The sequence below is a fragment of the Oscarella lobularis genome, chromosome 2 (assembly GCF_947507565.1).
Source record: "Oscarella lobularis chromosome 2, ooOscLobu1.1, whole genome shotgun sequence".
NCBI lineage: Eukaryota > Metazoa > Porifera > Homoscleromorpha > Homosclerophorida > Oscarellidae > Oscarella > Oscarella lobularis.
This window is the reverse complement of record NC_089176.1, coordinates 3777727-3801053: the sequence shown is the minus strand read 5'-3', so window position 1 is coordinate 3801053 and position 23327 is coordinate 3777727. Positions and strand designations below refer to the sequence as shown.

At 46.8% G+C, this 23327-nt stretch overlaps 8 protein-coding genes across 13 annotated transcripts; 1 reads left to right on the top strand and 7 right to left on the bottom strand.

The window, feature by feature from the left end:
- Positions 1-22: 22 nt before the first annotated feature.
- LOC136183763 (uncharacterized) lies at positions 23-2854 on the bottom strand. Of its 4 annotated transcripts, none has more exons than XM_065970514.1 (11): positions 2730-2854; positions 2475-2641; positions 2371-2417; positions 2227-2315; positions 2060-2172; positions 1901-2014; positions 1354-1846; positions 948-1304; positions 851-891; positions 427-796; positions 23-366 (listed from the first exon to the last, which is right to left on the bottom strand). In XM_065970514.1, exons 2-8 carry the CDS (start codon positions 2490-2492, stop codon positions 1096-1098), a joined length of 1083 nt encoding a protein of 360 aa, XP_065826586.1. In that variant the 5' UTR covers positions 2493-2641; positions 2730-2854; the 3' UTR covers positions 23-366; positions 427-796; positions 851-891; positions 948-1095. The 4 variants fall into 4 exon arrangements, with proteins under 4 accessions (XP_065826586.1, XP_065826585.1, XP_065826583.1 ...); XM_065970513.1 differs by having other exon boundaries at positions 2689-2850; XM_065970512.1 differs by having other exon boundaries at positions 24-366; positions 427-515; positions 564-796; positions 2475-2850.
- A 1856-nt stretch (positions 2855-4710) lies between these two features.
- LOC136183749 (flagellar attachment zone protein 1-like) lies at positions 4711-9056 on the bottom strand. 3 transcript variants are annotated; one of them, XM_065970493.1, is made up of 7 exons: positions 5923-9056; positions 5652-5872; positions 5456-5595; positions 5323-5405; positions 5067-5276; positions 4953-5011; positions 4711-4879 (listed from the first exon to the last, which is right to left on the bottom strand). In XM_065970493.1, exons 1-3 carry the CDS (start codon positions 8921-8923, stop codon positions 5557-5559), a joined length of 3261 nt encoding a protein of 1086 aa, XP_065826565.1. In that variant the 5' UTR covers positions 8924-9056; the 3' UTR covers positions 4711-4879; positions 4953-5011; positions 5067-5276; positions 5323-5405; positions 5456-5556. The 3 variants fall into 3 exon arrangements, with proteins under 3 accessions (XP_065826565.1, XP_065826564.1, XP_065826566.1); XM_065970492.1 differs by having other exon boundaries at positions 5323-5595; XM_065970494.1 differs by lacking the exons at positions 4711-4879; positions 4953-5011; positions 5067-5276; positions 5323-5405; positions 5456-5595 and having other exon boundaries at positions 5708-5872; positions 5928-9056.
- A 771-nt stretch (positions 9057-9827) lies between these two features.
- Positions 9828-11468, bottom strand: LOC136183770 (carbonic anhydrase-like). Its single transcript, XM_065970521.1, has 6 exons — positions 11215-11468; positions 10701-11149; positions 10561-10653; positions 10357-10414; positions 10152-10306; positions 9828-10103 (listed from the first exon to the last, which is right to left on the bottom strand). Exons 1-6 carry the CDS (start codon positions 11222-11224, stop codon positions 9996-9998), a joined length of 873 nt encoding a protein of 290 aa, XP_065826593.1. The 5' UTR covers positions 11225-11468; the 3' UTR covers positions 9828-9995.
- Positions 11469-13554: 2086 nt separating this feature from the next.
- On the bottom strand, positions 13555-14893 carry LOC136200086 (carbonic anhydrase 2-like). The gene is made up of 7 exons (XM_065990410.1): positions 14879-14893; positions 14758-14829; positions 14351-14710; positions 14205-14297; positions 14080-14137; positions 13892-14028; positions 13555-13837 (listed from the first exon to the last, which is right to left on the bottom strand). Exons 1-7 carry the CDS (start codon positions 14891-14893, stop codon positions 13730-13732), a joined length of 843 nt encoding a protein of 280 aa, XP_065846482.1. The 3' UTR covers positions 13555-13729.
- A 96-nt stretch (positions 14894-14989) lies between these two features.
- On the bottom strand, positions 14990-16570 carry LOC136183768 (carbonic anhydrase 2-like). The gene is made up of 6 exons (XM_065970518.1): positions 16292-16570; positions 15701-16227; positions 15557-15649; positions 15440-15497; positions 15233-15387; positions 14990-15184 (listed from the first exon to the last, which is right to left on the bottom strand). Exons 1-6 carry the CDS (start codon positions 16299-16301, stop codon positions 15077-15079), a joined length of 951 nt encoding a protein of 316 aa, XP_065826590.1. The 5' UTR covers positions 16302-16570; the 3' UTR covers positions 14990-15076.
- Positions 16571-17846: 1276 nt separating this feature from the next.
- Positions 17847-19146, bottom strand: LOC136200077 (carbonic anhydrase 2-like). The gene is made up of 5 exons (XM_065990402.1): positions 18604-19146; positions 18458-18550; positions 18328-18385; positions 18122-18276; positions 17847-18076 (listed from the first exon to the last, which is right to left on the bottom strand). The coding sequence occupies exons 1-5, from the start codon at positions 19048-19050 to the stop codon at positions 17969-17971; spliced, it is 861 nt and encodes a 286-aa protein (XP_065846474.1). The 5' UTR covers positions 19051-19146; the 3' UTR covers positions 17847-17968.
- A 464-nt stretch (positions 19147-19610) lies between these two features.
- Positions 19611-20753, top strand: LOC136200078 (carbonic anhydrase 2-like). The gene is made up of 5 exons (XM_065990403.1): positions 19611-20027; positions 20112-20204; positions 20253-20310; positions 20364-20518; positions 20566-20753. The coding sequence occupies exons 1-5, from the start codon at positions 19647-19649 to the stop codon at positions 20671-20673; spliced, it is 795 nt and encodes a 264-aa protein (XP_065846475.1). The 5' UTR covers positions 19611-19646; the 3' UTR covers positions 20674-20753.
- A 116-nt stretch (positions 20754-20869) lies between these two features.
- Positions 20870-23326, bottom strand: LOC136200084 (protein tweety homolog 1-like). The gene is made up of 13 exons (XM_065990408.1): positions 23189-23326; positions 22846-23133; positions 22577-22794; positions 22429-22530; positions 22305-22377; positions 22183-22252; positions 22072-22127; positions 21928-22017; positions 21785-21880; positions 21684-21724; positions 21521-21628; positions 21353-21469; positions 20870-21299 (listed from the first exon to the last, which is right to left on the bottom strand). The coding sequence occupies exons 1-13, from the start codon at positions 23324-23326 to the stop codon at positions 20870-20872; spliced, it is 1827 nt and encodes a 608-aa protein (XP_065846480.1).
- Between the last annotated feature and the right edge of the window lies 1 nt (position 23327).

Genomic DNA, 23327 nt, shown 5'->3' with positions numbered 1-23327 from the left:
CACCAGGTGGCCTCGCCGTCTACCCCGCCGTCGTGACGTGGAAACAAAGACGATTTACGGTTATGGCACACCCAAAGGACTTGTTCAGCTTCAGTCGATACACACCTGCACAGCGTCACGGTCGTCAAAAGGGAAAAGCGCCCGCAAAAGCGCCGCATGCAGACACTGACACCCGCTCATTCACATACATAAACTCGCCTGTCGTTCCTGTTGTTCAGGAATCAAAGCAACACTGCGAAGATTGCAAGTATAACGAAGAATATGCCCAATTTCTGGAGGAGAAACACATAAAAGCAGAGTTCAATACTCTTTCACACCATTCAAGCCATAAGCAAAATCTGACTGTTGGTATATCATATGAGAGGTCTGGGTACGAAGAAAAGTATAAAAACCTAGTCATACGAATACTAGAGAATTTAGAAGTACCTTATGAAACAGTTGAAGGTTCCGTAAAAGAAAGAAGATGTGACGTAATTCTGCATTTTGCCAAAACTGATGGTGGAAGAACAGTGAACCTAGACCCAGAACAGAGAAAAGGCCTTGATTGCCGTAATAGCAAATACATTGCGTGAAAGTAGCTCATCGCTGTTCTCTTTATGACACAGAAAACGTAATTCTTGTCCTACTTCGATCAGGAAAAAACGAAAGAGTCTTCCCCATGTTTTTTCCACAACAAAGCGAGGAACATTCTGGCATATTTCTTGGAACTTCCAAAGAAAGAAAGGAAATTCTTCATTTTCTGCATTGGGATGGATGTTGGGTAGAGTCGAGTCTGAACAATGCAAATGTGGACGCCCTAAAAAAACTCATTACGAAAGCGTGTCCTTGGGTACGTCACTGCTTTCTGCACTTCTAAACACGCTTTCTTCTGCTTTAGGCGCTTCAGCTAGACTACGAGAAAATTCGAAAGGACGTTAGAGAAAAGCTGAGGCAAGAGTTTCGCTCACAGTGGGAAACATCCCGTAGCAAAAAGACTCATACGACTGAAGATATATTTCCTCCCAAGAGAAAACGGTATTCAGCGCGAAGAAACCCTCGTCCTATCTGACTGCCGGTTTCAAAATCCCGGATGTATAGATGTACATTCTTTTGACACTAATCTGTAAGTTTCGTTCCATGCTTTCGGAAGAAATTTTTAAGTCTAGTCAAATTCTTTGTATTTTGTCTGTTTGTTTCTAGCTTTTCATTGTAGTAGAGAAGATGTATTGCTACCTCGCAGCTTCCTTTCTCCATTGCAGCATATTCGTTGTCAGGAAAAGCCTTGGGATTTCTTCCTGGTCTTAGAACCAGTACAGCTTTTGGACCTTAAAAAGAGAGAGCTTGAAATGTGTCAAGGGTCCTTCAGTAGCAAACCTTCAAAACGCTCCATTGGTTTCAGATCGACGTCTGTCAGCCTTCCGGTGGTTGACCTATAAACAAACAGGCATGGACCTTTTTCCTGCTGCCCTACTTCTTCTGCGGCAGACAACTGAAGAGCTTCTTGTAAAATATCCTTGTACTTTCCCACGTTCATTCTTTCTTCCCAAACAACAGTGACTCCAAAACGATGCTCTTGCTGTTGCACGCTAGACTCTTCTATCAATTTCAACAGCTTTGGCTGAATTTCACAGAGTAACAGTCCAAACTTTTCAATTTTCTTTTTGGACGATTTCTTTCTCATTGTTTCGCTTGCCCTTTTTTGCAACCAAGTACGCATTTGAGTATAAAGAGCCCCTTTACCATCATTATCAAGATTTAAATATTCTTTTTTAGCCGGAGTGTCATGGTCTTTCTCGTTGCTTAACTCCTGTGAGTTTTTGGCGCCCATCTTAGAGATAGATGACGTCTCAAGAGAGACAACACCTTTCTTTATCAAATTTGCTTATGTTAATGTAAGAGATGCACAATTTATCCTCCTTACTTCTATCTCCCTCCTCGTTATCCTCCTCCACTCCATCCTCCTCTTCGTCTCTCCCCCTCCTAGTGTCATCCTCCACACTTCGCAGTTCCATATCTCTGGCCTTTCAAAGAACCCCTAAAGAAGCCGTCCAACACAACAAGTGCAGATTATGAAAAGAACCGTTCGACTTGAATCGATTCCACAGGAGGGATGTCCAAAAGGCGTCTCTGTCAGCGTCTTTCTTTGTGACACTCCTATTTCAATAAGGGCCACAAACGACAAAGGCAAAAGAACTAGGGGGATAGATTTTGAAGTTGAAGTTAGAAACGAAACTGCTAAAATGTTACCCCGTGCAATAATGGCACTAAGGCTTCCTCCTCTGTTTGCTGAAGCTAGACCGATGGTCGAATCGGTTGACGCTTTTAACGGACATAGTCTACGCACAAAGATATGCTTGAATCTGGGAAAAGACTTGAAGCTGGAAAATATACCTCCTTCTCTCGCTTTGAGCTACAACGACTGGAAATGGGAGGTGAAACTAGAAATTGGTACTGCTACACGAATCGCGCCCCTATATCGCAGTCTAACAAGCTACATATTCAGGCCACTTCATGGGCGATCTGTGCGCCAGCGGTGACTCGGAGAATCATTACAACATCTGCATTCTCGGTGCCCCGCTCTCGGGGAAAGCTATGCTAATCAACATGTTCTACACGTTGCTGAGTAAAACCCTTGTCCAAAGGAAACTGTGGGCTGTAGCCCCTAAAAAGCCGACTTTTCAATCATGTGATAGCGGACGCGTTACTTACGAAAGTTACAATCTGAGAGAATTTGCGAACGTACCCCTCACCTTCTTCAAAGCAACTCCCATCACGCAAAAAACAGCTGAAAGTGAAGAGCTGCAGAAGCTGTTCAAAGAGAACGCTCTGTTTTGTGACGAAACGACTCACCCAGTTCACGCTTTCGTCATTGTTATTAACGAATTAGAGACAACAGAGCAGAGGCCTGGCGTTCTCCGCTATCTTACCCGCTTCCTGAGCGACCAGACCACGAGTAAACCTCCTGTTTTTCTCTGTGTTAGATCGGAGGAAAAAACTATTGTGGACGTAAAAAAACTCCTAAAAGTTGAGTGTAACCCGAGAGTGGAGGTACAAAGCTTGCCTCGTTTTGATGATCTAGGCGAAGCCAGCTTTAAGAGAGATTTGCGTGTCGGCGTTATTCTCACTTGGTGCAAGAAACAAGCTTTTTTCAATCAGTTTCATAAAAACAGAACTTGAATAATAGAATTTTTACTGTGCGATTTTTCCTGGGAACGTACGTTGCGGTTTACTAGTATTTTGTTTTGTTTAATAATTCAGAAAGAAAAAAACTGAACGGACACAAGAATAACAGCCATCAACGATTAAGGGAAGAGGGTGCAATCAAGAAACAAGAACGATCAATCCGTCTCAAGTCACCTGAAAGTTAAGATGTTTCGTCTGGCCAGACAAGTCCGTCGTCATCGACGACACCTTTCTCGCCGACTTTTCCAAATCGCATCAGACGAGCCTCCACAAACGACTCACACACCTCAAGTGCAGCTGTTAGGTTTTGATGAGCCAGTGCTTCTATTTTCCAATTTCTCGAAGATTCGTAAAGGTAGTTGACTGTATAGCGGACGCTGTTTAGACCAATTTGAAACAAGGTTGCCGCTGCGTGCCTCATTTTTTCAATTTCTTCGTTGGGATGAAATGGGTCTTCACGCACCGCCTCAACTACTTCATCCACCTTGCTGAGGATTACTAGCGGATTGTATTCTTCTTGGATCAGACATTGGAACATCTGCCGAATTCTTGCCACATCATCACTGTCAAGATCGGTAAGACTTCCCTGAGGCACAAAGAAAATGACAGCATGCATCTGGGTGAAAAGGGTTTCTTTTTTGAGCAGTTCGTCAAATTTGGCAGAATGCCGCTCAAAGTCAGTGTTCATAGTCCAATTTGGGGGAAGTTTGCCCTTCATTAGCAAACTAACTTGGTACGCATCATAATTATTTTTGTCCAACCCCCATGTATCCCATAAGTTGAAATGGAGGTAAGGATGCACGGCCTTAACGTCGTAGCGAGTAATCTTCTGAGTAGCATGTTCAGCACCGCCTCCTGTAACAGCACTCCGGGAAAGAGCCTGCTTGTTTTCATCCTGAAGCATAGTGAGCAATGTATTTATGAATGAAGATTTACTTGCGCCGGCTACTCCGAACAGTAAGATGTTGTAATGCTTTATTTCCGTTGGATCCTTCCCAGCACGAGACAGCAAGGTCTGAGGACAATAATCGCCAAGACCTTGGTTGTAGTTAGCTGCAGTCGGCAGGAAATTAATTAAGCACAGAGGACAGGAGAAATTTTATCTTACCAATCTTGGTTTCCGTGGTTATTGTCCTGTTAATCGTCTGGAATTCAATTTCAAAGGACTGGCAGAGGTCGGTTATTCGACGAGTTCCTGGCTCTTTCACGTCTACCTCAAGCTCAACCGATACCTCTTCATGAGCTTCTACTTGGGAAATAACTGCCATAGCATATCGATAGTACTTATTTGGTCTAAGAATAATTCTCTGTTCTGGAATGGCATCTTCGTTATTGTTCTTGAGAGTGACTTTAAGTACGTCTTTTTCCCCAAGCTTTCTTGTAGAACTTTTGGAATAGCCAACAGTGATGTCAATCAAATCATCGTCAAGGTTAGAGATGTCCGCCATTCGTCGTCAGATTCTGATGCTAAAGAATGAGCGAAAACAGAAGGTGCCGTTACTCTATCTCAAAGCTTATCTAGTCGATCCTCCCCCTCTTTACCCCTCCTTAGCGTCGAGACGTTCACGGAATGCTCTCCCCCAATTCATGCGCCAAAATTATCAAGGCCTCCCAAGTCTTCGTTATCATCTTTCTCCGGGAGGGCTGTGAGCATAGGCATTAGCTTAATTGACGTGGTGCGGTTCTCTTTGATTATGCCGCATTTGACTTTGTGAATCTGCTCGAGCAAAAGAAGCATTTTGTTTTGAACCTTCCATCACATCTATCTATCTCCTTTCCCTCTATCTTACGTGAAGCGATGCCAGGTGGCTATAGCCCGACCGACACTCCTGCCTCATACTCCCCCTCCCTCAACGGATTGAACAGCTGGCTAAAATCAGACTCCAACGCTTCTACCCTCCTACCTTGTTGTTTTGCTTTCTCACTAGCTCCCTCTCCTGTCAACTCAGAATTTGAATCACAGATGACTTCCTCCTCTTCTTTCTCCTCCTCCGTCTCCTCCTTCTTTCCTCCTCCTCCTCTTTCTCCTTACCTGGCAAAACTAAAGGCAGGACTCCAACGCTCTTACTTCCTGGAGGCCTTCTTTCTTCTTGTCGTTTCCTTGTTGCCGTCTTCTGTCAAAAGAGACGTCAAAATAGGCAGTGATCTTCTTCAGCTTACACGTGGTAGTTTCGTAAGTCGAACAGGCTTCTTCTCACCTAGTCATCTTCCATATTTTCCTCCTCTAAACGGCTACCAAGACTCTGTTCATAAGATCACACAACATTATGTGTATTGGAACAAGTGTTCATACAGCTTTCACGATACTAAAAGTAGAAAGTACGTTGTTGCATCTAACATGGAGTGGGTGTACGTAAAACAAACAAGATGCGTCTGACCAAGAGTACTGCAGGCCTATTTCATTTTGGGAAGACCCTCAACAGGACTAAGCAGCTACATAATAACATAACGATTTACCAATTTATAGAAGAAGAAATAACAGAGCTTACTTGAGGTGACGTCTTGTCAACTAGTCGTTTGAGCAACTCCAGATTCTTTTTATTGAGTTCCGAATCAACCAGCTTTCCTTCCCACTGGAGCAGATGAACAACAGCACGTTCTTCATCATCCTGCCCCAGTCTTATACCGGAATATTCACTTCTGTCCGTGAAAAGCAGGTCAAAGACTTTTTCATTTTTGCCAGGTCTTAGCAGAATAAGTACAACATTTTCTAAAGATACAATGAACATATCATCAAGGTCAGTTAAATGTTGCACTCACTGCACCGAAAAGCTGTTCGCTTAGCAGGATCCAAATTGACTGCACGTCCTGTTCCAGACTTCGCGAAGTGAACAACGAAATCCAGTCTATCATTCGGTTGAGGGTTCATGACAATTCCAGCTCCTTCCAGACTTAGCTCCTTTACAACGCCTTTTGCTATAAACTGATACTTATTTTTTTCCTCTGAGGTTTCAAACGACACACCCAGTTGTCCACGAAAATAGCTATTTTGGGGTTCACACACTCGGAGAAGATCTACGTACCTAGCTCTTGCGAGCAAGCAGTCTTTAGTTAGTTTCTGTATTTGTGCTTCCAAGGAAGTGCATCGTTTTCTAGCTTCGGTAAGAGACGTTTCAGATTTGATCTGCAATTCTTCATAGCGTCTTTCCTTTTGACTTAACTGGTTCGTTAATTCATCTACACGTGAAGCAAGCTTTTTCACTGACGCTTTCTCTACTTCCAGAGATGTTTGCTTCTCTGACAATTGACATTTCATGCCTTCTAACTCTTTTTCTTGTTGTTTAAGGCTGAACTTGTGTTGCGTCTCGTCAATTTTCAATTCATCTACCTTTAGTTGAAGGTCATCGGTTTTCTTTTTTGTTTCGGTCAGACAACGATTGAGCTCTTGATTTTTTCCACTTAGTTTAGTACATTCCAAACGAGACGATTTTTCTTTTTGTTTATGAGACGTTTCTGCTTCACTCAATTTAACTCTTAGATCGCGAATACTACTTTCCATGACTCTCTCCTTTTCCGAATACGCAGAAACCTTCTTCTCAAGACTAGTTCGGTTTTCTTCAGACCACCTAAGTTCCTCCTTTTTTTCCGCAAGAGTCGCTGTAAGCTTTTCGTTTTCTTTACGACTATTCGACACAGTGTCCTCACACCGCCTAAGTTCCTCCTCCTTTTCCGCAAGAGTCGCTGTAAGCTTTTCGTTTTCTTTACGAGTATTCGACACAGTGTCCTCACGCCGCCTAAGTTCCTCCTTTTTTTCTGCAAGAGTCGCTGTCAGCTTTTCGTTTTCTTTACGAGTATTCGACACAGTGTCCTCACACCGCCTAAGTTCCTCCTTTTTTTCCGCAAGAGTCGCTGTAAGCTTTTCGTTTTCTTTACGAGTATTCGACACAGTGTCCTCACACCGCCTAAGTTCCTCCTCCTTTTCCGCAAGAGCCGCTGTAAGCTTTTCGTTTTCTTTACGAGTATTCGACACAGTGTCCTCACACCGCCTAAGTTCCTCCTTTTTTTCCGCAAGAGTCGCTGTAAGCTTTTCGTTTTCTTTACGAGTATTCGACACAGTGTCCTCACGCCGCCTAAGTTCCTCCTTTTTTTCCGCAAGAGTCGCTGTAAGCTTTTCGTTTTCTTTACGAGTATTCGACACAGTGTCCTCACACCGCCTAAGTTCCTCCTTTTTTTCTGCAAGAGTCGCTGTCAGCTTTTCGTTTTCTTTACGACTATTCGACACAGTGTCCTCACACCGCCTAAGTTCCTCCTCCTTTTCCGCAAGAGTCGCTGTAAGCTTTTCGTTTTCTTTACGAGTATTCGACACAGTGTCCTCACGCCGCCTAAGTTCCTCCTTTTTTTCTGCAAGAGTCGCTGTCAGCTTTTCGTTTTCTTTACGAGTATTCGACACAGTGTCCTTACACCGCCTAAGTTCCTCCTCCTTTTCCGCAAGAGTCGCTGTCAACTTTTCGTTTTCTTCACGAGTATGCGACTTGGCGTCATCTGCATCGTGAACGTTTTTTTTCAGCTTCGCTCGATCTTCTTCGGATTGCTCAAGCTTTACCTTCGTTTCCGCTAGAGTTTTCTCTAGCTCCTGCTTTTCTTTACCAGCACCTTTGGTCAACTGATGCTGTACATTTTCATGAATCTGTTTTTTCAGATCAGAAAATGCCTTTTCTGTTTGCTCATGACAAGCAGAGCCGAGCTTAGCCGTGGTATCACTTACTAAATGGAGTAGAGAACTTCGTAGTTCCTCAACAATGCCTGACCTAAGCGCAAGAAGCTCTTCTTTTTCTTTGCGCGAATCAGCTAATGATCTCTGTAGATCTCCAATTATTTCTTTCTGATGAACCATTTGGTCCAAAACAGAGACACTTGTTTTAAAGCTCTCTGCTTGGTTCAGCCTCGTCTTTTCATGATCAGATATTATCTTTTCTAAATCTGATATCCTTTCTTCACTAATCTGCCTCAAAACGGATGCATTAGTTTCGACGTTATCTGCTTGATCTTTCGCCGTGTCAATTGCACCGTGCACTGATTTCAAATCTGGGCGTTTTGCCTGACGTTGTTCAACAAGGCTAGTAAGATGTGCAATTTGTTCATCCAAGTCATGTCTCATGAAAACCGGGAAACCAGAAAGATCGCCCAGTAACTCAGCGATTTTATTCACTTTCTTTTCAGACTTCTGATGCATCTCGGCCATCAAGTTTGCAACAGTTTGACTGATGTCAGATTTTCTATCGTCTCCTTGTACGCAATGAAAAGTTTCCCATTCACCTCTTACTTCTAACAATAGCCCAACCAGTTTTTCTAATCCTTCATTAATTTTTAAAAATTCCTTTGGGTTCTCTTTAAAACAGTTCTCTGATGACTTCAGGCTTTTACAAAGAGTTCCGATATGAAAGACCCAATGGCTCAAAATCAAATCAGTTGCTCGCGTAACAAAACCAGATAGCAGTACAACGGTATGTGACAAAGTTTTTGAAGGCTGTTGAACAGAAGTGCTGCCACTGTCATTACAAACATCTACCCAATCATCAGTACTGGAACTATCAGCATGTTCACTTTCACTGTTTTCATCAGCACGGAGACTACCAGCAACAGCTTCAGCGCCAGCAGCATGTTTAGCGTCAACGTTTTGATCTGTACTGGTACTACCAGCATCAGATTCTTGATGTTTTTCATTAGCAGCGGTACCATCAGCAGTTTTTCTCTCAGTATCAGCAGCTTGCACTCTTTGAGCAATTCCGGGCATTTTAGCTAAAGCTTTATTCGACGACATATTTGAAAAATGACGTTACAGGAAGGAGGTTCAGTAACTATATCTTTTCAGGGAAAGAGAGCGCCAGCTACACGTAATGTGACGATACTGACGAAAAACGAAAGAGAAGCCGCTGCACTCCAACCGTCTCTGTGAAAGCATACAGGGAAGCCGCCAAGATAAGAAACCCCTCTGCCCCGTCGTCGCTGCCCACCTCTGTCCCCCGCAAACACGAAGTGAAATTCAATTACACCCACTGTCTGGGAGGCTCTAATGAGACGTCATGAAGCTCATCTAGGGAGAGCAAACACCTCCAGAGCCGCATCCGTCCACTTGACGCACTGCCAGCACTTTCTGGCAAGCATTTCCTGGTACGAGCTCGGCGAACCTCGCCAAACAGGCGGGGCCCCAGTCGGGAGCCCCATCGACAGTGGCGGAAGAAACTCTTCACAAAAAGCAATGCACTCACAGTACAGTCAAAGCCCGCAGCAGCTGTCGAGTCTGGGCAGTCGACAGACCTAAAGCGCCGCCACTCTTTAGCGACTAAAGGTCTACCGTCGCTGCTTACAGCTAGGAGCACGCTTTCTAAAAATCCACAATCAAGGATCGGAGTGCTTGCTCAGCCTCACTCGACCCAGGCTAGGCCTAGCGCGCGTGAAGAGGGAACGTTTCGGCAGTTCCTTGCGTTTCGGCGCGGCGACAGATAGACTACTGTAGCTGACAGAATTTCGACGACTCGGACGAGAGTTAAGACTGGGTAATGTACATGAATGACGTGCTGGTTGACTGAGCGAGCGCGCAAAAACATGACTTCACCTGTACTGAACTAGATCTACTGTGACCGAAAGAAAGGAACAGAAAAAATCACGCAGGGAATGACGCACTGGTAGCGCGCGCGGAAAGCGCGAATTTTGCTGTACACTCGGACTATGCAGAAAACCTTTCATAATAACTCGGATGATTGAGAACAAATATAAACAGCTGTCTTTCGTCACACGGACACACTGACTGACGCACACGTAGACAATCACACTAAAATATACGCGCTACTAGCACATTGCATGCAATCCGAGTTCAACGCTCCACCATTTTCTCAGTCCAAGAAAAACTGCACCACTCTCCCATTCAGCGGCTGCGTGGGGCGATAGTTGTTCTCCATCGGCGTGCCATTCGATCTCACAAGTCGACGAAGACCCCACATCTATACAAAACACTATAATTTGCTTAGAGCTCAGGTGTTCGGTTTTACCTGGCTCGTTGATATTTCAATGGGATGCTGCATGACCATCCAAGTGACGTTTTCCGAATACGGCGGTGTAGTCAAAGAGCCCGAGTAGAAATAGTAGTTGCGAACGCGTGGCAGAAGATTGTTGAGGAAGATGGTCGAAATATTTCGAGTAGCTCCTATTAGAAACGTCTTTACTAGCCGCGAAGGCAGACTTCTGTTTACTAACCGTTCTTAACAAGGGTATCATACTGGAGTTGATCATATTCTGGATTCGCTTCTCCCAGCTAAACAAATTAGCATCATAAAGGTCACCTGAGTGAGGAGCACGTACCCAACTAATTATTATCATCATCATCATCATTATTATTATTATTATTATTATTATTATTATTATTATTATTATTATTATTAGATATTATATTAAACGTACTTTCACGAACACTGCAATCACGGCGAGTCCATCCGGTTTAGTTGCGGCGTAGCTGAAAGTGTCATACTTCTGGTTGAAATGAACGAAATGCATCTAAAAAGCAACTATCCGTCGTTCTATCTCATAAATAAATGTCATACTTCAACGGGATAGGCTTGCCCGTCGACGGTGTGCTCCGAGCCGTACCAGTCCTGCGACCCAAAATGCAAGTGAAACGAGTTGAGCCGGTAAACTTGTCCCTGGGGGAGCGCGCCTCCCGTCACCGTCGCACTCTCCGTCGTCAGCAAAGTGTACTCCACGGTGTGACCATTGTTGAAGACTTCCCCGCCGGTCAGGCGTCCACCGGGACCATTAGCGTAGGCTCCTTGAAAACTCAGTGGCAAGCTTTGGCTGCCTGAAGCGCGAGCGCTGCTGTAGGGATAGTCGTAGAGACCGCCTTTGAATTGGTTTGTTATATCGATGGGCGATTGTCGTAGACCAGTGACCGTGACGCCGCTGGCACCGCTACTTTTAGCACCGCCACTGGCACCGCCGTGTCCACCGCCGCCGCCGCCGTGACCTCCACCGCCGTTGCCGCCGTGTTTACCTCCTATAAAGCCAACGAACAGAATGATGTGCTGATTGCGTGTATAGCCGCTTCAATGCAAATCTTACCGTGACTCATTGTGTATTGCTGGAGTTTGAGCTGTGTGAAACTCCAAAACTTGAATGCCACTTATATATGGGCCGCAATGTGTAAAAGCATTGTTTTCTTGCTTCCGCTTGAATGACGACCTCATCGTCCTAGTGACGTGTATTGTAATTGGTGGTCCCTTTCTTTGGAGGAAGTGGGCTAGCGATTGTCGTTCACGTCACAAAAGGCACTAATTTTATTGTTTTAGTTGAGAGCCTGAGTCCTTCTAATGAGACGTCTCATGAGCGCGCAACAACCGAATTTACCACTGCGCTGCTGGATTGTCGTACTGGCTTTGCGAATCAAGCTCTCCCAGGTCGTGCAGAGCTGTGCAGAGCAGACAGAAGGCTACGAGGGGCGTTGGAGAGGCGTTGGTTACACATTAGCGTGCGTTGATGCCATGACGCAGGGCCTTAGCTGGCCATGACGTCAAAGAGAGCGCTTTCTAAAAATCTGCATAGCTTCCACAAAGGCTATTCTCACGTGAGTTGTGGTTGAACTGACGTAAACGTTAAACGTTTGTTCTTGTTCCATTAGTAAAGGTCTAGCATTTGGATATATGTACAGAAAACCCCTTCCGGTCGGAAAGATATAGTCATACTGCAGGCCCGGCGCACGCATATGGGCAGGTCGGGCCGTGGCCCGACCTAAAAAAATTCCGAAACTAATCAATTTTCTGATTCATCCGCGCATGACGCCCTACTGATATAGAAGAAACGGTCCTACTACGGTCACTACCTAATGGGTACCTCGAGCTCTGCATCTAAACCCGGATTTAATTGTAAATGCATGTGCCTGAGAGTTCTAAAAAGAGCCTCTCTCGCAAAATTGTTGCAAATTTGTTTCTTTGCACAATTACGGGACGGTTCGAGCTTCCTTTTAGGCAATAAGTTTTTCTACACTTCGGAAGTAACCTTTTCGAGTGGGCGTGGTCCTAAAAATTTCGCGCGCGCAAAATTTTCCCTACTTAGCCCGACCTCCAAAAAATACCTTCCGCCGTGCCTGTACTGGGCAAACATTTTGCTACTCTCCGGGTCATCTTTTTGATAATCCAAACACTCTAAGAGCTTTGGACGATTGAGAACAAATACAAGCAGCTAGTTGTCTTTCATCACACAGACACACTGACGCACACGCACAATCACACACGCGCGCGATAGCACATGCAATCCGAGTTCAACGCTCCACCATTTTCTCAGTCGAAGAGAAACTGCACCACTCTTCCATTCAGCGGCTGTATAACTGCGCTGCTGGACTGTGGCACTGGCTTTGCGAATCAAGCTCTCAGAACAGAGAAGACTTAGCGTGCGTTGATGGATCGTGATCACGTGCTGAAACTACACCATCAACACATAGAGCACTTGCGTTTACGTCACAAAATGACGTATTTACTCGTATTTCCGCAGGGCAAATTTTAGTGGCTAGTAGTCTCTCCCCGACGATATGAAATCGCGGTACCAAAAAAAGGTTTTATTCATTCATGGCGAAGTTCTGTACGCACTTAAAAATGGTGGTTACTTATCCGCGTTTGCCCTGCGGAAATACGGGTACGTGGGCTTTGTGACGTCAAACGCAAGTCAAAGCTTTTTTTTCAATGCAAGTCTCATTCATATGGCTCACGAACACTTCGACACGTACAAACACATTCACATGCATACAGCATTCTCAGAGTCTCGTCTCCGCTGTTTTCAATACCGACAAGGTTGCCGCCGCACTACCCGCAGTGTCCATGGCCGTGTCCGTGCCCGTGCCCGTGCCCGTGATCGTGACCGTCGCCGTGACCGTGACCGTGACCGTGACCGTGTCCGTGATCGTGACCGTCGCCGTGACCGTGACCGTGACCGTGACCACCGTGACCGTCGCCGTGACCGTGACCGTGACCGTGACCGTGACCGTCGCCGTTTCCTATATATAAAGGCCGATCGTCAAGTCGTACGTTGCTCGTATGATGTATCAATCTTACCGTCACCCATTGTACTGTTTTCAAGTTAGGATAGAGCAATGTGACGCACCGAAACTGAGACGGATCTTATATACCAGCGTTCATGAAGTTAGTGTTGTTTTATAGAGTTCACTTCCTTCCTTATGGAAGCTAAATGCTTTTGCATAGACGCAAGAGCGTTGTAAAATCTGCATAGCTTCCACAAAAGCAACTCTCACATGAGCTGTGGTTTAACAGCATTGACGTCAACGTTTGTTCTTGTTCTATTCTTTAGCTAATAGGAAAGGCCTAATCTAGCATTCAAAGTACTGAGACTATGTACAGAAAAACCCTTCGGAAAGATAACTGGTGCTCGCAGACAGTCATACTGGCCCAAACATTTTTGCTAATCTCCGGGTCATCTTTTTGATAACCCGAACACTCTCTAAGAGGTTTGGATGCACAAATACAAGCAGCTGTCTTTTGTCACAAAGACACACTGACGCACACGTACACAATCACACTTACGCGCTAGCACATTGCATGCAATCCGAGTTCAACCCTCCACAATTTTCTCAGTCGAAGAGAAACTGCACCACTCTCCCGTTCAGCGGCTGCGTGGCGCGATAGTTGTTCTCCATCGGCGTGCCCTCCAAATTCATAAGGCGACGAAGACCCCACATCTATACAAAACACTATAATTAATTTACTTAGAGCGCTCAGGTGTCTGGCTTTACCTGGCTCGTTGATATTTCAATGGGGTGCTGCATGACCGAATACGGCGGTGTAGTCAGAGAGCCCGGGTAGAAATAGTAGTTGCGATCGTGCGGAAGAACATTGTTGAGGAAGATGGTCGAAACATTTCGACTAGCTCCTGTAAGAAACTAGCTAGGAAGGCAAACGTCTGTTTTAATAATTGACCAACCGTTCTGAACAAGAGTATCATACTGCAGTTGATCATATTCTGGATTCGCTTCTCCCAGCTAAACAAATCATCGTTATAAGGGCCACGTGAGTGACGTGCCTAACTAATTATTATAATAAACGTACCTTTACGAACACTCCAATCACGGCGAGTCCGTCAGGTTGAGATGCGGCGGCGCTGATAGTGCCATACTTTGCATTGAAATGAACGAAATGCATCTAAAAAAGAAACTCTCCGTCGTTCTATCTCAGAAATAAATGCACTGTCGTACTTCAACTGGATAGGCTTGCCCGTCGACGGTGTGCTCCGAGCCGCGCCAGTCCTCCGACCCAAAATGCAAGTGAAACGAGTCGAGCCGGTAAACGGCTCCCTGGAGCGCGCCTCCCGTCACCGTCGCACTCTCCGTCGTCGGCAAAGTGTATTTCACGGTGTGGCCATTGTTGACGACTTGTCCGCCGGTCACACGTCCACCGGGACCATTAGCGTAGCATAGGCTCCTTGAAAACACAGTGGCAATCTTTGGCTGTTTGGAGTGAGAGCGCTGCTGTAGGGGTTGTCGCGTAGGAAGACCCCCTTTGAATTGGTTTGTTATATCGTAGACCAGTGACGCCGCCGCCCAAACGACGAAACCCTAAGGATGCGATGCTCTCAGGAGTTTACGATCGCGTCACATGGAACCTCGCAGTATGATCGACTGTCCGGCTGAAATGTGGAGCTCGCCTCGTGAAAGTGCAAGTCGACGCGTAGTACCTAAGTCGTGCAGCGACTCGACGAGCGGCGACGGAGAATACGGAGACACGCAGGACGACGACATCTCGTCCACAAGGACGCCAGGACAGGGTGAACGCAGATGAACGCCCTGGGATGAACGCACAAGTCTACTTAGCGCGCGCAGAAGCGCGACCCTGGGAAGTTTTTTTTTCAATGCCTCACTCACACAAACACTTACAATAAAAAGACAATCTGCAATTTCGCAGTCTCGAGCTCTGCTGATTTCTCAGTCGAACAGAAACTGCACTACTCTCCCATTCAGCGGTTGCGTGGCGCGATAATTGTTTTCCATCGGCTTCCCATCCACATCCATAATGCGACGAAGACCCCACATCTACGCAAAACACTATAAAGTACTTACAGGTCAGTTGTTTGGTTTTACCTGGCTCGTTGAAATTTCAATGGGGTGCTCCATGACCATCCACGTGACGTTTTCCGTATGCTTTGGTGTAGTCAAAGAACCCAGGTAGAAGTAGTAGTTGCGAATGGGCGGCAGAAGATTGTTGAGGAAAATGGTCGAAATATTTCGACTGGCTCCTATTTACAAAGAACGTTCTAAGGTAAGAAACCGTATCAATGATTGCCAAACCGTTTTGAACGAGGGTGTCATACTTCAGTTCATCGTATTCTGGATTTGCTTCGCCGAGCTAAAACAAATGCAGTACAGTGTCGCTAAGCCGGTATGCTACTAATATGATGTGCGTACTTTCACAAACACTGCAATCACGGCGAGTCCGTCAGGCTGAGATGCGGCGGCGCCGATGCTGCCATACTTTGCATTGAAATGAACGAAATGCATCTAAAGAAGAACCTTGCCACTGTTCCACCCCACATAAACGCGCTATCGTACTTCAGCTGGATAGGCTTCTCCGTCGACGGTGTGCTCCGAGCCGCGCCAGTCCTCCGACCCAAAATGCAAGTGAAACGAGTCGAGCTGATAGACAGCTCCCTGAAGCGCGCCCCCCGTCACCGTCGCAATCTCCGTCGCCGGCAAAGAGTATTTAACGGAGTGCCCATCGTTGACGACCTGCCCGCCGGTTACACGCCCGCCAGGACCATTAGCGTAGGCTCCTTCAAAACTCAGTGGCAATATTTGGCTGTCTGGAGCGAGAGCGCTGCTGTAGGGGTAGTCGTAGAGACCCCCTTTGAATTGGTTTGTTATATCGATGGGCGATTGTCGTTGACCAAAGACGCCGGCACCGCCGACGCCGCTGGCACTGCCGACGCCGCTGGCACCGCCGCTGGCACCGTCACTAGCACCGCCGCCGCCGCCGCTGCAGCCTCCGCCGCCGTATCCACCTCCGCCGCCGTGTTTACCTCCGCCACCGTGGCGTCCACCGCCGTGGCGTCTACCGCCTCCGCCGCCGTGTCTACCTCCTATATAGAACCAACGAACAGAAAGATGTGCTGATTGCGTGTAGTCGCTTCAATGCAATCTTACCGTGACTCATTGTGTATTGCTGGGGTTTGAGCTGTGTGGAACTCCAAAACTTGAATGCCACTTATATACAGCGCTCGTGCGCCCGCAAAACAACATAGCTAGCTTCCACTTGAACGATGCTCTTATCGTCCTAGTGACGTCTATTGTAATTGGAGGTCACATTTTTTAGGAAGTTGGCGGTTGTTGTCCACGTCACAAAAGGCACTAACTTCCCTTCCTTCCACATTTTTTAGCGTTAGTTAGTAGACCTCGTTAGGGTTGAGGCACGTCTACAATCCTAGTCTGGGGGCCAGACCTCTTCCTCCCCGAGCGAAGAGGTCTGGCCCCCAGACTACTACAATCCGTGGTTGAGGTCTCGCGACGTTTCTGGCAAAGAAGACGGGAAAGCTCGATCCCGGCTGTCTGCAGCGGAAGAACAACTCGTACACGTACTGTTTGTTTGCAAAGTCGAGCAGCAGCAGCAGCAGCAGCAGCGGCGGAGCTGTAGCCTCGAAAGGTGCCTCTAGTAAGCACGTTGCTTCGTCGATCCACCCGCGAGTGACGTGTCCAAAAGATTCTATCCTCTAATGAGCGCGCAATAACCGAATGCAGCACAGCGCTGCTGGATTGCTGTACTGGCTTTGCGAATCAAGGTCGTGCAGAAGACCATTAGCGTGCGTTGATGGGGGGAATCGTGATCACGTGCTGAATCTACTTATATCCCTCACGAAACACACCGAAACACACCGAATTATGCACATTCGCCAAGAGAACGCGTTCGCTCCGACAACAGTATTTTTAATGCAAGTCTCATATATTAATTAGACTGTAATAAGCTCACGAACACTTCGACGCGCACAAACACATTCACATGCATACAGCATTCTCAGAGTCTCGTCTCCGCTGTTTTCAATACTGAGGCTGCCGCCGCGCACTATCCGCAGTGTCCATGGCCGTGTCCGTGTCCGTGTCCGTGTTCGTGTCCGTGTCCGTGTCCGTGACCGTGACCGTCATGCCCATGACCGTGACCGTGCTCGTGGCCGCCGTGTTCATGCCCATGCCCATGCCCATGCCCATGCCCATGGCCGTGACCGTGACCGTGACCGTGTCCGTGACCGTGACCGTCGCCGTTTCCTATATATTAAAGACGATCATCAAGTCGTACGTTAATTTGCTCGTATGCACCATGATGCATCAATCTTACCGTGACCCATTGTACTGTTTTCAAGCTATGATGGAGAAATGTGACGCGCCGAAACTGAGACAGAGCTTATATGCTAGCGTTCAGCTAAAGATAGCGTTGGTTTAAAGTTCACGTCCTTGTGGAAGCTAAATGCTTTCGCATAGACGCAAGAGCGTTAATTCTAAAATCTGCATAGCTTCCACAAAAGCAACTCTCAGGTGAGCTGTGGTTTAACAGCATTGACGTCAACGTTTGTTCTTTCTTTAGGAAAGGCCTAATCTAGCATTCACCTCCTTCGGAAAGATGCTCGCAGACAGTCATACTGGCCCAAACATTTTTGCTAATCTCCGGGTCATCTTTTTGATAACCCGAACACTCTCTAAGACCAAGAGGTTTGGATGCACAAATACAAGCAGTTTTCTTTCGTCACAGAGACAAACTGACGCACACGTACACAATCACACTTACGCGCTAGCACATTGCATGCAATCCGAGTTCAACCCTCCACAATTTTCTCAGTCGAAGAGAAACTGCACCACTCTCCCGTTCAGCGGCTGCGTGGCGCGATAGTTGTTCTCCATCGGCGTGCCCTCCAAATTCATAAGGCGACGAAGACCCCACATCTATACAAAACACTATAATTAGAGCGCTCAGGCGTTTGGTTTTACCTGGCTCGTAGATATTTCAATGGGATGCTGCATGACCATCCAAGTGACGTTTTCCGAATACGGCGGTGTAGTCAGAGAGCCCGGGTAGAAATAGTAGTTACGATCGTGCGGCAGAACATTGTTGAGGAAGATGGTCGAAACATTTCGACTAGCTCCTATAAGAAACTAGCTAGGAAGGCAAACGTCTGTTTCAATAATTGACTAACCGTTCTGAACAAGGGTATCATACTGCAGTTGATCATATTCTGGATTCGCTTCTCCCAGCTAAACAAATCATTGTTATAAGGGCCACGTGAGTGACGTACCCAACTAATTACAGTATTAAAATAAACGTACCTTTACGAACACTCCAATCACGGCGAGTCCGTCAGGTTGAGATGCGGCGGCGCTGATAGTGCCATACTTCGCGTTGAAATGAACAAAATGCATCTAAAGAAGCAACTCTCCGTCGTTCTATCTCAGAAATAAATGCACTGTCGTACTTCAACTGGATAGGCTTGCCCGTCGACGGTGTGCTCCGAGCCGCGCCAGTCCTCCGACCCAAAATGCAAGTGAAACGAGTCGAGCCGGTAAACGGCTCCCTGGAGCGCGCCTCCCGTCACCGTCGCACTCTCCGTCGTCGGCAAAGTGTATTTCACGGTGTGGCCATTGTTGACGACTTGTCCGCCGGTCACACGTCCACCGGGACCATTAACGTAGGCTCCTTGAAAACACAGTGGCAATCTTTGGCTGTTTGGAGCGAGAGCGCTGCTGTAGGGATAGTCGTAGAGACCCCCTTTGAATTGGTTTGTTATATCGATGGGCGATTGTCGTAGACCAGTGACGCCGCCGCCGCCGCCGCCGCCGCCGCCGCCGCCGCCGCCGCCGCCGCCGTGTTCGCCGCCGCCGTGTCCGCCGCCGCCGCCGCCGTGCCCACCGCCGTGACTCATTGCGTTTGAGAGAGAGTAGTAGTGCTACGTTCGGTGATTTCGACTGTCCTTATATATTGCTTCGTCGCGTGTACTACGTGAGCAACTGGCCACGGGCCAATGCATGATAAATTGTTTTGTCTCAGTCTTCGAATGCTTGACGTACGTCGAGTCTGAAGTCGTGGTAGAATTTACGTGTGGCCGACCGCAAGTACACGTGCAGTGCATTACGTCGACGGTGGGCTAAGCTTGCGTGTCATTGTTGTCGACCTCTAACGAGCCTCACTCTAAAATTCAAATGCAAAGTAATGTAAGACTTGTTTTTCTTCTCACGTTACCGCGACAGGGGAGGGCATACAAATGTAGATAAAGGACATTCTGGAATTGGGACGTCATCGACGTCTGCACGATAATTTCGCCGTGACGCACACGCTTTGCATGTTTTGTCTATTTCGCGAGAGACAGCATCGATATTCGCTTTTGAAAGCGGAAGTGGAGTCGCTCGCGTACGCATTAGGTGCGCCAAACACGTCTAGCACACTTCGTAGGGGAATTTGAAACGTACATACGTCACACGAACGTGCTGCCCCGCGTGCATACATAGGAAGGAGCAAACGATGGCTCTAAAGAGACTTTTTGGCTCACATCCCACCGCCGTTAGTCCAAAACAATCCCCAATCAACATAATCGGTCACAAGGGCGGACTACACAACCATCCCTACGGCAGCGCGCCGCCTCGATCTACTTCCAAGCGAATGCCCTTGAATTTCCAAGGAGCTTATGCTAATGGTGCGGGGGGACGCGTGCGCGGCGGAGTCGTCGAAAACGACGGATACTGTGTTCGTTACGTATTGCCGGACGGCGAAAAAGCGACAATAACGGGAGGCGCGCTCGATCACAAGGACGTGTTTCAACTGCACTCGTTTCACGTGCATTTCGGTTCAGAGGATTGGCACGGTTCGGAGCACACCGTCGACGGTCAAGCTTATTCAGCCGAGGTATTATTTTTTCTAAAGTCTCCAGTGTATACTACGGACTCTATTTATACCTGATTGTGAGCTCTCGTGTCTTGACCTCTTCAGATACATTTCGTTCACTACAATGCAAAATACGGCGATTTTAATTCAGCGAAAACTCAACGAGACGGACTAGCCGTGATTGGGGTGTTTGTGAAGGTGAGCGTCGAGCGCCGCCTCCACTCGCATCCTTAGACCTTTCCGTAGTTAGGAACAGCCAATCCGGAATTCGACGAACTCAAATTCGGTAGTCTTTACGAAAAAGGTTTGTCAATAAATGGTGTACGGTATCGCAATTATTTTTCTAACCACTAATAGGTGCACGGAGAAAACCTTTTGCTGTGTTTCTCAACAACGTTCTGCCGCCAATTCGGAACTATTACTACTACGAAGGGTCTTTGACGACGCCGCCTTATTCGGAAAACGTGCGCTGGATTATCATGCAACATCCTATCGAAATATCAACCAGTCAAGTATAATAGATGAAATGATTGTCCAACTTTGTTCCTTTTCGCTTTAGATGTGGGGTCTTCGTCGCATCCACAATGCCGAGAGCAAACCTATGGAGAACAACTATCGGGAAACGCAGTCGCTGAACGAACGACAAGTGCAGTTTCTGTTTGAATAAACCGAACGACTTACGAGTCTGTGTACCATCAGAATCAACCGGCCGATCTAATATATATAAACGAATAAATTGAAAACAGGGATTATGTAAAACCACCACGACTGCAGTCCATAAAAATTTCCAACAGCTAAGAACACGCTGGGGAGGGAGGGAAAACATGCAACAAAGAGAGCTAGAGATTCTAAATCGAGGTAGGTCACGTAGAGTTACTGTAGGACGCGGCTGCGGCGAAAACGTCATCAAGTCCGCGAAAAGTCTCAAAAGGGTCAGGGCTGTTTGGCAGAGAAGCGCCGCAGAGAGGACACTGACGAGTCGTCATTTTCCGCACGCACGCTTCGCAGCCGACGATTCGTCCGCACGCGCTGTGCATTTTCACCGGCGGGCGCGCGACGTCGAGACAGAGTGCACAACGAAACGCATTACCGGTAGCGGTTGCGAGCGTTTCGGCGGCGCTAGTAGTCGGCACGACGCAAGGCGATTCCACGGCCGTTGTTTCATAGACCGAATCGCGATCGTGATGATCCCGATCATCATGGACAGAGTCGCGATCGTGATCCGGATCATCATTCAAGTTAACATCGTTGTCGTCCTCACCGTCATTATCGCGATTCTGGAGAAGGGATTCGCTAAAGACAAGATAAGTCTCAAGTAGGAATTCACGAAGAAGTGTATATTGTACTGAACGATGCCGACAACTGTTATCTGAGCACGTTCTCGTTCTCCTTCTTCTTCTTCTGCACTTCGATCTATCCACTGTCTAAGTGGCGTACGTTCTTCTGGAGCGTGCCTGTGATATCTTCACCAAAAGAAAGCCGTTAGTAATATTAATATTCTCTACGTTTCTTACTTGTTTGCTTCGGCCGTTTTACGCCACGTGTTTTCGGAGCACATAACCAGAATTGTTACTGGTATGGCAAGAGCAATCATAGCGAGTAGGAAGATGAGAAAGTAAAAACTAGCAAGACAAAAGATATTTAGATAAACGAGAAGATTTTTATCAAAGCACGTACATGGCATCTTCGCACGCCGAAGTTCGAGCATCAGTATAGAACTAGAAATTTAATTAAATTTCATCCCATCTTTAGCCGAGATAGCGATCTAAATTAAATACCGGAGTGATTTGATCACATCCAACTGTGACATTGAGTTCGAGGAGAGACGCAATGGTCTTATGAACGCCTTGTTCGGCATGTTGAACGTATAAATTCTAACAACACGAGCTATATTACCTATAAAACTACAAGTCAAACGAACCTTTTTAAATTTATCAAAGACAGAAATTTTATCCACATTCTGAATCAGCGAGAGCAACTCGTCCAAATAGAAGAACGCTTCGCCGAACGACTACAATAAAAATAGTATAAGACAACTGCGTAGAACAAACTGTATGCGACTCACGTCGCTGAAGGGCGAAGAGCAAGTGTCCGCACAGTGAACGTAGTATTCAACAACGTCTGTCATGCATCAGATTCATCATCTATTTATTCTCCACAATACTTTTTCTTCTACCTTTTTCAACTGAGCTGGTAGTGAGATTGACGATGTAGTTCTCCGGATCTACGCATATGTCACTACCGCCCTAAAAATGAGTACAGTGTGATTTAGAGATGTCTTTCATAGTGGAAACGTACGAGGGTTACTCCCATAATTATGCCGCTGCTCAAACTGCAGACCAGCAGCCCCAAAACGGAGAAACAGGCCGAACTATTTGAGAAAATTAGTCTAATAATGTTGGCACTTTACTTCGTCTCTTACCATTTCAAGCAAGCGGTCGACTTTCTGCAGCAAATCAACACAAGGCAGGGAAACGTCACAACAAGCGCCAAGAAAAAGCAAAACGGAATCATAGCATAAATCCTAAATCGAAAAACTTAAATTTAAAATCTCAATAACGCGATAGTACCAATATTTAAAGTATAGCTGCGCAGTGTCTATGTAGACGCTTATATCGACGTCATCAACGTTATCCTGGATGTTGCCAACTTGAGTGAGAGCGCTAGAGAAATCCTTCAGCGCTTCTTCGACGTATCGTCTCGCAGTTGTTTGATTCGACGGAAGAATTCCGAGTAGAGCGGCCAAATCGCCATTTACGTCTTTTCCGGCAACGTGAATCGAATCGAGCTGTAGGAAAATTCACGTGACATCTGAACTCACGTGCTAACACCTTCTTACTTCGCTCTGCACGTCAGTTAGACTTCTATTAATCGATTTCGCGTCTTCGATGACATCGTTGGCGTCTCTTAGTGCTTGAACGCCGCCGTAAATCGCCCCTGCGGCTACGATCGCCGCCAATACGGCGAACAAAGCGAGACAGCATCGAGCTCCGCCCACTTTCGGCTCTCGAAGCCATACGCGATTCGATCCCGAGCTGCAGCAACATTTGCAGACGAGATAGACGCAAGCAATAATAAGTAGAAGAATGCAAAATGCGGCAACCGCTATCGCCCATCCAGCGAGACCCTAGAAAAGCGAGAATCGATCGTGGGAAAGAGCGGTAGAGAGGCGCGTTCTCCACCTCGAGATAAGCGACGCTTTCCGGATCGAATTGGGGGTCGTCAGTAAGGTGAAAGTGAAAATCGAAGCGAGGGATAGTGTGAAGAAAGGTGACGTAGACCGGAGGCTCGTACGAGGGCGCAGAGACGCAAGAAGCCATC

What these genes read in the sequence shown, in the direction of transcription:
- LOC136183763 (XM_065970514.1), bottom strand. An exon ending in GCTCAAAGCGAGAGAAGGAG is followed by an intron (nt 2,316 to 2,370) that starts GTATATTTTCCA and finishes CTTTGTGCGTAG; the next exon opens with ACTATGTCCGTTAAAAGCGT. An exon ending in GAATCGATTCAAGTCGAACG is followed by an intron (nt 2,015 to 2,059) that starts GTTCTTTTCATA and finishes CGGCTTCTTTAG; the next exon opens with GGGTTCTTTGAAAGGCCAGA.
- LOC136183749 (XM_065970492.1), bottom strand. Translation starts at nt 8,923, where the DNA reads ATGTCGTCGAATAAAGCTTTAGCTAAAATGCCCGGAATTGCTCAAAGA. An exon ending in GCGAACAGCTTTTCGGTGCA is followed by an intron (nt 5,873 to 5,922) that starts GTGAGTGCAACA and finishes TTGTATCTTTAG; the next exon opens with AAAATGTTGTACTTATTCTG. An exon ending in TTGACAAGACGTCACCTCAA is followed by an intron (nt 5,596 to 5,651) that starts GTAAGCTCTGTT and finishes GTTATTATGTAG; the next exon opens with CTGCTTAGTCCTGTTGAGGG.
- LOC136183770 (XM_065970521.1), bottom strand. An exon ending in GGCAAGCCTATCCCGTTGAA is followed by an intron (nt 10,654 to 10,700) that starts GTATGACATTTA and finishes GTTGCTTTTTAG; the next exon opens with ATGCATTTCGTTCATTTCAA. An exon ending in TGATTGCAGTGTTCGTGAAA is followed by an intron (nt 10,415 to 10,560) that starts GTACGTTTAATA and finishes TAATTTGTTTAG; the next exon opens with CTGGGAGAAGCGAATCCAGA.
- LOC136200086 (XM_065990410.1), bottom strand. An exon ending in TGATTGGAGTGTTCGTAAAG is followed by an intron (nt 14,138 to 14,204) that starts GTACGTTTATTA and finishes TGATTTGTTTAG; the next exon opens with CTGGGAGAAGCGAATCCAGA. An exon ending in TGATACTCTTGTTCAGAACG is followed by an intron (nt 14,029 to 14,079) that starts GTTGGTCAATTA and finishes AGTTTCTTACAG; the next exon opens with GAGCTAGTCGAAATGTTTCG.
- LOC136183768 (XM_065970518.1), bottom strand. An exon ending in GAGAAGCCTATCCAGCTGAA is followed by an intron (nt 15,650 to 15,700) that starts GTACGATAGCGC and finishes GTTCTTCTTTAG; the next exon opens with ATGCATTTCGTTCATTTCAA. An exon ending in TGATTGCAGTGTTTGTGAAA is followed by an intron (nt 15,498 to 15,556) that starts GTACGCACATCA and finishes CATTTGTTTTAG; the next exon opens with CTCGGCGAAGCAAATCCAGA.
- LOC136200077 (XM_065990402.1), bottom strand. Translation starts at nt 19,050, where the DNA reads ATGAGTCACGGCGGTGGGCACGGCGGCGGCGGCGGCGGACACGGCGGC. An exon ending in TGATTGGAGTGTTCGTAAAG is followed by an intron (nt 18,386 to 18,457) that starts GTACGTTTATTT and finishes TGATTTGTTTAG; the next exon opens with CTGGGAGAAGCGAATCCAGA. An exon ending in TTGAAATATCTACGAGCCAG is followed by an intron (nt 18,077 to 18,121) that starts GTAAAACCAAAC and finishes TGTTTTGTATAG; the next exon opens with ATGTGGGGTCTTCGTCGCCT.
- LOC136200078 (XM_065990403.1), top strand. Translation starts at nt 19,647, where the DNA reads ATGGCTCTAAAGAGACTTTTTGGCTCACATCCCACCGCCGTTAGTCCA. An exon ending in CGGTAGTCTTTACGAAAAAG is followed by an intron (nt 20,311 to 20,363) that starts GTTTGTCAATAA and finishes AACCACTAATAG; the next exon opens with GTGCACGGAGAAAACCTTTT. An exon ending in TCGAAATATCAACCAGTCAA is followed by an intron (nt 20,519 to 20,565) that starts GTATAATAGATG and finishes TTTTCGCTTTAG; the next exon opens with ATGTGGGGTCTTCGTCGCAT.
- LOC136200084 (XM_065990408.1), bottom strand. Translation starts at nt 23,326, where the DNA reads ATGGCTTCTTGCGTCTCTGCGCCCTCGTACGAGCCTCCGGTCTACGTC. An exon ending in GATGTGATCAAATCACTCCG is followed by an intron (nt 21,725 to 21,784) that starts GTATTTAATTTA and finishes TTAAATTTCTAG; the next exon opens with TTCTATACTGATGCTCGAAC. An exon ending in ACAGTTGTCGGCATCGTTCA is followed by an intron (nt 21,300 to 21,352) that starts GTACAATATACA and finishes TCTTGTCTTTAG; the next exon opens with CGAATCCCTTCTCCAGAATC.